The 11823-nt window shown below is 49.2% G+C and overlaps 1 protein-coding gene across 1 annotated transcript in view; it reads right to left on the minus strand.

Moving 5' to 3' along the window:
- Svop (SV2 related protein) overlaps positions 1-11823 on the minus strand; it is a 59917-nt gene extending 48094 nt beyond the window's left edge. The window contains exon 1 of the mRNA XM_021222704.2: positions 11581-11823. Within this exon, the coding sequence (XP_021078363.1) occupies positions 11581-11615 (35 nt within the window). The 5' untranslated portion in view covers positions 11616-11823. The remainder of the gene's footprint in view (positions 1-11580) is intronic.

Consider the following 11823-nt stretch of genomic DNA (forward strand, 5'->3'; position numbering starts at 1 on the left):
ATCTTGGGCTACAGAGTGAGCTATGGGACAGCTCAGACTACACAGAGACACCCTGACTCAAACCAAAAAATAAAAAAGATTTATTTTACTTTTATTTATGTGTGTGTGTGTGTGTGTGTATGTGTGTGTGTCTGTGTAGGTTTGTGTCTGTGTGTGTCTGTGTATGAGCAGAGGCCTTAAGAGAATGCTGGCTCTCCGAGAGCTCCAGCTCCAGCCTCACAACCTGGGCACTGGGAACTGAACTTGCCCTCCATGAGACCAGCAGGTACTCCTAACACCCTCCAGCCCTATGACTTCCTTAAAAGACAGCCAGGGCTCAAACTCATCATCCTTCTGCCTCAGCTTCCCAAATGCTGGGCTTACAGGTGTGCACTGTTGTGCTAGATTCCAGCATACGTGTTCTTAGCCCATAGGCAAGTGTTTCCCTTCAGAGGCCAGGAGCATGGAGAGAGTCAGTCAATCACTGGCTCTGCATCTGGGCTGGGCGAGATGCTCAGCGCCCCAGCAGGGCAGCTCAAGGCCCCCGAGTTCAGTAAGATCCCGAGAATGTCCATGGAAGACAGAAACTCACTGTTGATGTTAGTTAGACGCTACGCCCTTGCAGGTCCCTCCCACTCCTGAATTCTAAGTTTGTCACCCATGGAACTTTTAGCTTTCTGTGGGTTTTACTTGTGGTGTCTTCCCATCGCCCCGCATCGCCTGAGGGGCACTGATCCTACATCTGGAAAACAGGTGACTGACTTAGGATTGTTCTCATGACCTTCCTGACTGCGACACACCTGAGGCAAACAGCTTAGGGAGGAGCGATGAACTCTGGCTCACGGTCTGAGGGGACACAGTCTGTGATAGCTGGGGGGGAGGTACGTGGGCAGGAGCAGGAAATGGGTCAGAAGCAGGGTCAAGGCCCACCCCAGGTGACTCAGGTCCTCCAGTCAGGCCTCGCCTCCTAAGAGCTGCACAGTCCAGGACTTGGAGACCAGAGGCTTCGACCTGAGCCTGGCCCTGCAGCAGGCGAGCTTCCCTTGCCGTCTGATCTTCCAGGGTTCCCAGGAGAACCTGCCACCGTCCTCTGCCTGTGTATTCTATGGCATCACCTACCTAACCCAGGACTTAAAAGTCTTCCCCATTTTCTACCGCAAACCAGCTCTGAAGCCTGGGAGCCCTCTGGTCAGGCTGAGCATAGCAGTGAGTCACTTCCGGGAGCCAGTTTCCTGTGTCAGTGACATTTCTCACCGCTGTGGTGAAACACGGAGGGAAAGTGACTTAGGTGAGAAAGGGTTTACTTTGGGTTACGGTCTGAGGGTATACTGTCCCCGTGCCAGGGAGAGCTCACTCACATCTGCAGGGATCAGGAAGGGCAGAGAAGACCAGAAGTAGGGCCAACTGCCGCAGTGACCACATCCTGTAGCTAAGCCCCCACATCCGGAAGGTGCCACAGATCCCCAAGTCCAAGCCACCATCCTGAAACCAAATGTTCAAACGGATGAGCCGGTCAGGACATTTCACATCCAAACCAAATGATCACAGAGATTGGGCATCCAGGAGATCTGTACCATGTTCTCTGTGCTCTCGCACGAGTGTCCACTCTAGGAAGCACCGGGCCCCAAAGCTGGGTCTCCTTCCTGTCCCCACCTCACAGATGCTGAATCTGAGGCCTGGGAGGATCGAAACCTGCCCAACCACCGTACAAAGTCAGCAGGAAAGTTAGGTTTGAACCCAGGGCTGCTTGAACCTGAGAACCAGTATCGGCTCCCAGCTAGGTCATCAGAGGAGAGGGGAGGGGTGGAGGGTGGGGTAGACAGCTTCCAAGGTGGTTCACGGTGGCAAGTTTTATTGTTTATTTCTTGACACAAGCTCTCCCTGGCTGACCTGGCACTCACAGAGATCCTCCTGCCTCTGCCCTCCCCATTCCTAGGATTAAAGGCATGCCCCACCATACCCAGCTGGAAGGTTTTCTTCTTGTGTCTACACAATGATCCCGGAACAAGGATGTTCTCGTTGTAAGGCTGAGTTCTTGCCCGGTTGGCTCTCAGAAACTCTTGCTAAAGGCACACTGGGGGTGGGGGACGGTGCTGGGGCTGCTGAGGAAGCAGGTATGAGGGGTTTGGTGGGATGGAATTCAGGAGTGGGGTTCCAGGCGAGATTGGAAGGTGTTCTGGAGGCCATGACTATGTAACTTGTTGTCTAAGGGGCACCCTCCTGGGGACATGGACAATGTTGGGAGACAGTTTCAAGAATCGTAATTGAAGCTGGCATGAGATAGGTTGTGGCATTTAGTGGGTGGAGACATGGCTAAGTACCTGACTATGACATCAGGTCTAAAATGTCAATCACGTCAAGAAATGCTCCTGTTATGTGTCAGGGAGTATCACTGTAAAGCCTGTGGTAAAGTCTCGCCAGCCTCTGAGAGGTGGCGGGCAGGCGGGAGGAAGTTGGGTCATTCATTGGAGGCAGACCCCTCAAGGGGATCCAGGCTCTTGGCCACCTTCCTGTCTTCTCTCTCTGCTTGTTTGATTCACTGAGGTGAGAAGCCTCTGTCACACAGCCCTGCTGCAAGGATGTGTTTGTACCACAGTCCCAAAACAATGAACCAGCCATGGGCTATCCCAAGGCAAAGGGACCAATTGGCCATGGGCTATCTCAAGCCAATGGAGCCAGCTAGCTATGAGCTATCTCAAGACAGTGAAGCTAATTGGCTATGAGCTATCTCAAGACAGTGAAGCTAATTGGCTATGAGCTATCCTAAGTCAGTGGAGCCAACTAGCCATGGGCTAAGACCTCTGTAACCATAAGCCAACCAACCATCTCCCCTACTTTTTAGGTTGTTTTTCTTAGGTAATTTTGTTAGAATTACGGAAATCTTTTTAACCTGTCTGGATTAAGGAGTAAAAGAGAGCATAGCAGTGACGCACGCCTTTAGTCCCCGCACTCAAGAAGCAGAGGCAGGCGGATCTCTGTGAGTTCAAGGCCGTCCTGATCTACAAAGTGAGTTCCAGGGCAGCCAGGGCTATACAGAGAAACTGTCTCGAGAAACCAAAAACCAACCAACCAACCAAACAAGCAAATAAAGGCAAAAGGGGAATGGCTAACAATAACACAAGAATGTGAGCCCGGCGGTGGTGGCACACGCCTTTAATCCCAGCACTTGGGATTCAGAGGCAGGCAGATTTCTGAGTTCGAGGCCAGCCTGGTCTACAAAGTGAGTTCCAGGACAGTCAAGGCTACACAGAGAAACCCTGTCTCAAAAAACCAAACCAAACAAAACAAAACAAAACACAAGAATGCTGACCTAATGCAGAATGTGCCAGGTGCACCCAGCTAGAGAGGATAGACCCAGGGGCCAGCACTGTGGGTAAAGGTGCTTGCAGCCAAGCTTGCTGATGGAACCAGCAGGCACTGTTTTAAGGGAAACAAGCCAGGCACAGAAAGGCCAAGAGACACGGGGGAATCTGAAAGTGAACTTGGGAAAAAGAATGTACCACTGGGTACCCAGGGCTGGGAGAAAGGAAGGGTTGGGGGGGGAGGATCTCTTAGACATGGGAAATAAACTCAAGGGAGCTTGAAGATGGTTAAAAGTAGATTTTGTTATCACCACAAGAATATAGAAGAAGAAAAAAAAAAAGAAAGTAAATGAAGTACTGTGAACAGGTCAAGCTCCGTCTCTGAGTAACAATGTATCCGTTTAGAACAGTGTGTTCTATCTACATGGGTGCTATAAATGTGGGCAGATGTCAACATCTTTAAAGATGGTTATTCTGTCAGTAAGTAAATTTCCTTGACTTAGTCAAAGGAAATGGGAAGGGAGGAAGGAACAGGAGAGCCAGGGTGAGGAAAGGAATCTGGGCCAGTGGGATGGCTTAGTGGGTAAAGGAGCTTGCTGCCAAACCTGGTGACCTGAGCTTTATCCCCTCGGCCCCGAAGGGTGGAAGGAGAGAACTAACTTCCAAAAGCAGTTCTGTGGCCCCCACGTGCACGGGCACACACAGGTGCATGCCTGAGCACTACGTATAAAGTAAATAATGGTTTTTAATAAAATTATTTTTAATAAATTATTAAATAATTAAATTATTCATTAAGGAAACTGTTTATTAAACAATGAAACTAATAATTAAACTATTAAATTACCTATTAAATAATTATCTTAATAAAATAAATAATAATTTAAAAAAGTAATACATGAGAGAGATAAATAAGGAATCTGTGTCTGGTTTCCCTCTCTGGGTGGCTGGAGTCTGGCAGTTCTGCGTAACTGTGTTATGCAGCCCTGCCACCACACTTGGAAAGCCTGTGGGTTCCCTTCCCTGTGAACCTTTCTCTGGAAGGACACTGGCCCAGGAGCAGGGTGTGGTTCAGGACGCAGCCCAGACCTAACAAGGCCAAGCCCCTGGGTTCAATTCCAACAGCAAAATAAATGAATCCATATAGTGGAAGAAAAGCAAGATGGCTCAGTGGGTAAGGAGGCTTGTGGCACAAGCCTACAGATGCAGATTCAATCTCTAGAGCCCGTATGAAGGTGGAAGGAAAGAACTGATTCTGCAAAGTTGTCCTCTGATCTCCACGTGTGTGCTGTGGTGTACATACCTAACACACGTTCTGCCAATAATAATAATACAGTAATAAAACTTTTTTTTTTTTCCGAGACAGGGTTTCTCTGTGTAGCCCTGGCTGTCCAGGAACTCACTCTGTAGACCAGGTGACCTCGAACTCAGAGATCCGCCTGCCTCTGCCTCCCGAGTGCTGGGATTAAAGGCGTGCGCCACCACGCCTGGCTAATAATAAAACTTTTAAATGATTAAATGCTACAAAATGACAAAGGTTAGCTTGATGTCATCCTTGGAGGATGAACGGGAACTGCTTATATTCTTTATTCATGGCAAAATATATGCAATCTTGCTGCTTATGATAGCGCACACCTGCAATCTCTGAATCTATGATTATAGGAGGTGGGGGAGGCTGACAAGCCAGGCCAGCCTTGGCTACATAGTGAGTTCAAGGCTAGCTTGGCCTGTAGGAGACTCTGCATTTAAAAGGCAATGTGAATAATTCCCATTTTTGCCATTTTCAGTGCTGAGTTTTGCAGTGCAGTCACGTGACACAGCTGCTGCCAGCGCCTGCCCTGCTGCACTGATCTTTTAAAATCCCCAAGTCTGTGTCCATTAAACGGTGCTTCCTCCCAGCACTCGGGAGGCAGAGGCAGGCGGATTTCTGAGTTCGAGGCCAGCCTGGTCTACAAAGTGAGTTCCAGGACAGCCAGGGCTACACAGAGAAACCCTGTCTCGAAAAACCAAAAACCGAAAACCAAACAAAAAACAAAAACAACAACAACAACACCCACTGCTTCCTATCCCTGTTTCCCACCAACTCTCTGGCAACTTCCATTCTACTCAGTGTCTCCAAAAACATGCCTACTCTGGACTCATCCAAGCAACTTCACAAAGCACCTGTGACCCATGAAGATGCTGCAACCTGGACTGGAATGCTTTTCCTTTTGAAGGCTGAATAGTATTCCATTTACATACATATACCACACTCTCTCGATGTGTTGATGGTTAAGAGCTGTCTCTATGGTTTGGCAACTATGGATGACATCACGATGCACTTGGGTGTGCAAACACCTCCTCGAGATCATGTATCCATTTCTTTGGGGATATGCAGTAATCTCAGTATCTACAGGAACTGGTTCCAGAACCTTCCATGGAAACCATAGTCTGTGGCTACGCGATATGAAATGGTATGGGGTTTGCGCACGGCCTCAGACATCCTCCTGTGTACTCTAGTGTATCGGTAAATTACTTACAGTCCCTGTCCCTGGTCAGCATCACAGGCTGTGTTGCTAAGGCAACAGAACCAGCCTGCGAGTGCTGACCGGAAGGCAATGCTCTTCTCTGTCTCGACCCCACAGTTGGTTGGCCCTGTGGATACAGGCCCCGAGCGGGTGGAACTGCTAGTGAGGGTAGACCCTTATTTTTGAGTTTCTGAGGCCCCACCGCACCATTTCAAGGTAGCCCAGCTACTTCCGGTTCTAAGAGGCACAGGGCGTAATTGTCACCTGTCCAGGGTCTCACTGCCTGCGTCTTCCGGATTGGGTTTTGTCTGTTTAGGGCTTATGGTCGCCAGCGGGTGTACGTGAGAGAGGACCGCAGTTGTTCTGGGGAGTGTGCACAGAAGCCACAGGAAGCTTTTGAGCAGGTGACAGCATGATTGGACATCTAACGAAGTCCCTCTGGGGATAGCGCGATGGCGAAGCCATTCCCAGCGCAATCCCCTGTCCCCCCCCCCCCCGTGTCCTCTGTGGGTCCCTATGCACACGCGCATGCGCACATCCTCACACGTAGGCACACCCATAGAAACTTGTTTGAAAATTGAATGGAAAACCAAAGCCCTTCAGCTGCTGGGAGGAGGACAGGCTGTCGGGAGGCAAGGGCATGAGTGAGAGATCAGCAAGGAGAGGCATCCTGCCGAGGAGAACAGATGGGACAGCGCCTGTGGGATCTGGTGACTGAAGACAGCCATGGGCTGGAGCACCGCTGATACTAAGGCATGCAAGCAGCGAGGTTTCCTGAAGACGAGTTTGGGCTACATGTTGAGGGGGATGTGGCCATCATGGGAACCACTGTAAAGAGGAGAGGTCCCGAGTTCAAGTTCACGGGCTAGAGCTGAGCTTGGTGGCTACGGTCACTTGCTGATCTTGGAAAGAACTATGGGTCCCTTCTCAGCATTGTGTTGTTGAGAGGGTCATAACCTCCGGGCCCTCCACGTCTCCGGGCTCCAAAGCCCTTTTCTGATCTCTGCTCCGCACGCATGGAACACACAGAACTCATGCAGGCACACATATGATTATATACACACATACATTTAAAAATGTATAAATATTTTTAAAGAGTTCAAGTTCAGACACGTGCCGTCACCACACTGCAGGCGGGCATTCTGCAAAGGAGATTGTAGCTGCCGCTTGCTTTATTTCTGGACCAGAATGAAGTTCAGCGACTCAAACCAAAGCTGGTGGGGGGAGTAGGGGGGGAGTTGGGGGGGGCAAGAAATGCCAGAAGCACTTGTCAGAGCCCCACTGCCCAGTGTCTTTCCCTGCTCCTACAACATGTCAGCCACGCAGGGGCAAGCAGGCTCCCAGTGTCACAGATGAGCATCTAGCCTCTCAAAGATGAAGACAGAGGCCCAAATCCACCCCGGTGGTAAGTGTAAGAGGCAGGATTTAAATGAAGCCCTGTCCGACTCAGATCCCCCATAAGAGTGAGATGTCAGTAGAGCATGGAGACCTAACTTCACAGCATCCTTTAACGCCTGTAGTGCCCTGGACCCGTGGTCTTTTGCGAGACACACCATGCTCTTCTCACTCAGGGCCGTTCCTCACAAAGTCTCTCTTTCTGGAACGCTCCACACAGGTATTGTTTCTGAATGGCTCCTACCCACGCCTGGAAGCTCTTCTTGATCTCTTTGCTGTGGAGAATCAGGACCCCCCCCCCCCCCCGAGCAGCCCTGGGCTGTACAAGCATCTGAAACAGCTGTCACAGCTAGGAATTCGACATGCTCAATGCCTGTCTCTCCTCCCAGGCCAACGCTGCAAGGCAGAACCTGGCAGACAAGTGTCATTACAGGAAAAGTCTACACGCGTGCCCCATGCCGAGGTAGCCCCTAGCTACAGGTAGCTATCGCAGTTTGGTGCGCATTTGAAATCGAAGGGGCAGATTTTTGTATATTTATTTACAAAATTATAGTGATTAGTTTAACTATCAACTGGACACAGCCTAAGAGGAAGGCCTCGGTTAAGAAGTTGTCCAGATCAAGTTGGCCTGTGTGCCTTCCTGTGGGGGAACCATCTTGATTGTTAATTGATGTAGGAAGGTCCAGCCCACTGTGTGCAGAGGCACCATTCCCTAGGCAGCCCAGTATAGGCTGGTCAGCAAGCCCACAGAGCAACCTGCATGCTTCCTGCTGTACTTTGGTTGTGCAGTGAATTCCCTGAGTGGAAGTAATTCTTCCTGGACAACAAATGAGCTGCTTCAAGTTCCTGCCCTGACTTCCTTTGGGGATGGACTACGATGCGGAGCTGAGTCCCCCCAAACCCCTTTTCTCCTCTGTAATGCAGGGTGTCTTGTTACATCTGCAGAAATGTAATTTACCACGTAAATTATTTCACATGTAAATTACATAACTTATATTAAGCACATGTGACTGTACGATGGCATCTTCTTCAAGGCATGGACCATTTTATTTTAGCCATCCATCCAATCCTTTCTACCAAGAATAGTATCAAAGTTAAATTATTGAGGACCCAGGTCTGGTGGCACACATTTTTTTCATCCCAGCACTCTGGAGGCAGAGGCAGGGAGGTCTCTGTGAGCTTTGGGACAACCTGGTCTACATGGTGAATCATCTTATGTCTGGGGATCGGTGGCAGAGCTCTTGCTTGGCATGTATAAGGCCCTGGGCTCCATCATCCCTAAAAAGAAAAATTACTAACCTGGAAAAGAGAAATTTCACAAGTCTGCCTCGCACAATAAGGAAGAGCGACATACAAACTTGTGGCTACTCCATACCCCACATGCGTGTCACCTACAGTCAGCAGGGAACAACAAGAGCCACCCGTGGTCTCAGCTGGGCCATCCCTGAGCTCTGTGACAGGGCCTCCAGACAGCCTGCCTTCTTAACAATGCTCACCCTGCTCCCTCCCCAGCCCTGCAATCTGCTTACAGGCTTATGGTCGATTAGCACCCAACCTCCCGCAGGACCGCGTCTGTTCCAGAGTCCACTCCTGCCAGCACTCTGGATAATTTTTAAACCACATTGCTCTCAGGAAATCTGTTGCCTGCCATCTGCATATGATATATGCAGGGTATGGTCTGAGAAACATCTAAGTCGTGATGTGTAACCCACTCAGGTTCACACGGCTGTCTGTTTTCTTTTTAGCTTCCTTTTTTTTTTTTTTTTTTACAAACGGGAGGTCAGAACACTTACAGGCTGATTCTGACCAGTCAAAGGTAGCCGGGGGCTTTCTTTTTAAAAGGGTGTTTGTTTTTCATTTCATTTATACATATGTGTGCCTGTATGCCACCTGTGTGCAGGTCCCATCAGAGGACAGAAGGGGGTGTCAGATGTCCTGGAACTGGAGTTAATGGTGTTTGTGAGCTGCCTAGCATGGGTGCTGAAGACCAAACTGGGTCCCCTGGAAGAACAGCTAGAGTTCTTGACAGCGGAACCGTCTTTCCAGCCCTTGGGGTTTTCGAGCAGCAAGTTTTGACAGTTCGGCAACAGTAATCTACACAGTTACCTTTTACAAATGTCTCAAGTGTAATGACAATAGGAAATAGATACTATCACTTTATATTGTTAAACATTCAGAACATGTTTCCTTTCATCTCCAAGATAAACATATGAACCAAGTATTATGACAGTTATTCTTTCAGGAATTGAGCCCAAGTGTGCTGACCACATACTGACCTCCTGGCCACCTGACCCCTTCTGTCCCTGTCTCTTCATAGCTAGGGAAACTGAGTCTTAGAAAGGTTAATTGACTTGAGGTCAAGCTTTGAACCCAAGACTGCCTGGCTCAGAGCCAGTCTGCTCTGACAGTAAGCCATTTAACCTCTCCAAAGGATACTACGTGTTCTTCTATCTATAAAACATTGAGAGAACTGAGGGAGGTGGGTCCAGACAAGATTTCTCTTTGTATACCCTTGGGTGTCCTGGAACATGTTCTTGTAGAGCTGGCTTTGAACTCACAGAGATCTGCCTGCCTCTGCCTCCTGAGTGCTGAAACTAACAGTGTGTACTCCCCTCCCCAGATGATGATGGTGGTGATGATGATGATGGTGGTGGTGGTGGTGGTGATGATGATGATGATGAATTTTTTTGAGACAGCATGTGGCCCAAGCTGGCCTAGAAGCTATAAGTATCCAGACTCGGTCCCCCAAGTGCTGGGATTACAGGACAGGCCTGTATCTCAACCTAGCTTCAACTAATTACATATATAAGTTTCCCTAGTCTCATTCTTTCTTTCTGTATATTTTGTGCCACGGATGGGACCCAAGGTCCTGTGGATGGTAGGCAAGTGCTCATTCAGAGTATTCATGAGACATACCCTGGTTTTCCAGTTTTCATTCTTTTAGCTATGGAAAAAAAATTAGTATGTAATGTCATGCCTATATTCTAGAAAGCTAAAGGCACATATGTCTTTTGCCATGTTCACATGGTCTGCGGGGGTGTGAAAATTAATTCCACTAAAAGCTGACATTCCAGTACCTGTTCTTATTCTGAGCATCTTATTCTGTGCAACATTGTTTCAATTTGTGGGTTGCCTTTGTATTCCGGGTGATCATTGGGCTCTGTGAAAACAGTGATTAAGCTCAGAGAGAGTGGCATGGTTTCCTTGAGGAGGGACTCTTTTCTGACATTTATATTTTTGCTTTGGGGCATTAGAAGCGGGTACCCTTTAGCATCGTAAAATGAAGCTGTCAGTTGTTGGGGGGGTTATTTATGGATCTATTAACAGAAGCGTAAAAGTACAATTTTAATTACTGAAAACTGTGTAATGAAAAATAATTTGACCGAATTGAGTAAATATGGCAACCCCCACAAACACTCAAGAGTCTCAGAGAGCCAGACCAGTCACACTAAAAGTCACTTGGGAGGATTCCTCGGTGGCTTGAGGTTTGGGGAGTGGGGGGAGCACACCATATTTAAAGTCACACATGCTAACAATACCCAGTCCTTCTCAACAGACCCAAGTAGAATCGACTTCCACATGCCAGTTAAAAATTAAAATGGAAATCCTGGAAATATTCTTCATACTGACCCCGTTCAGACTCTTGGAATTTGCTTTAACAAAACACCATTGCTGTGGCAGGAATGCTGTCTGTAAATACCCCTGAAGGTCTCTCTGTCTTCTCCATTGCCTCTGTGATTCCCACAAGATTCTCAGTGAAGTAGGTATGCCCGGAAAATTCCCAACCTCAACCTCAAAGGAATGCATTCCTGGTGTGTCCAAGCCAAAGCATACTCCAGCTAGCTCCCCCCCCCCCAAACCTTTCATTCAGAAGACAAGAGTCTCAAGCCAGGACTCACAAGCCTTTTCATTCACGTGCTTTGCAAACAGCCTCTCCTCTAGGAAGGCATCCGTGCTGTTTAGAAAGCAGTTTGCAACCTCACACCATTCCTTTCTAAAAGACCTTGTAGGGGGAAAAAAATCAGGAATTGCACAGTATGGGAGAAAGGCTGGAAAGGGGACAGATGTCAGCCCTCGTCAATTCAGCCCACATTTCCAAACAGCATCCAACGCATTCTCACAGCATAGACCTCAAACCCCCTTCGGGGTTGAGAGCGATTTCCAAGGGAAAACACAGAAACTAAGGATTCCCACAAGGTCCTGACAGATCTTGGGGGGAGGGAAATGGATGAGAAACAGAAGCTGGGCTGAGAAAATGGCTTGTCTCCTCCAGGCCCATTTCTTCCGTCTGTAACAGCATTTTCCAATCCAAGAGGCCGTGCGTGCGGGGATGCACCCCTGCAGGCTTTGCTCTTCTAAAGGGCGCCCTGCCGGCCTCCCTTCGCCCCCGCGGTACTCACGGCAACTGCCTGAGCTGGAACAGGTCCTCCTCCATGTCCGCGGTGCGCCAGGGCGAGCCTGGGCATGACCCTTACATGGTGGAGCAAGGGCCGGCGCTCCGGCTTTCAGCACCGGGATGCTGGACAGCTCTGCCGCTTCCTCGCTGGGCAGCTAGCTGCTGGGGGAGGGAGCCCTGCCCGGGAGACAAAGCCAGTCGGCCGCCACCGCCCGGAGACCGACAGGAGTGGGCGGAGGACGAGGGG

This window comes from Mus pahari, chromosome 23, assembly GCF_900095145.1.
Source record: "Mus pahari chromosome 23, PAHARI_EIJ_v1.1, whole genome shotgun sequence".
NCBI lineage: Eukaryota > Metazoa > Chordata > Mammalia > Rodentia > Muridae > Mus > Mus pahari.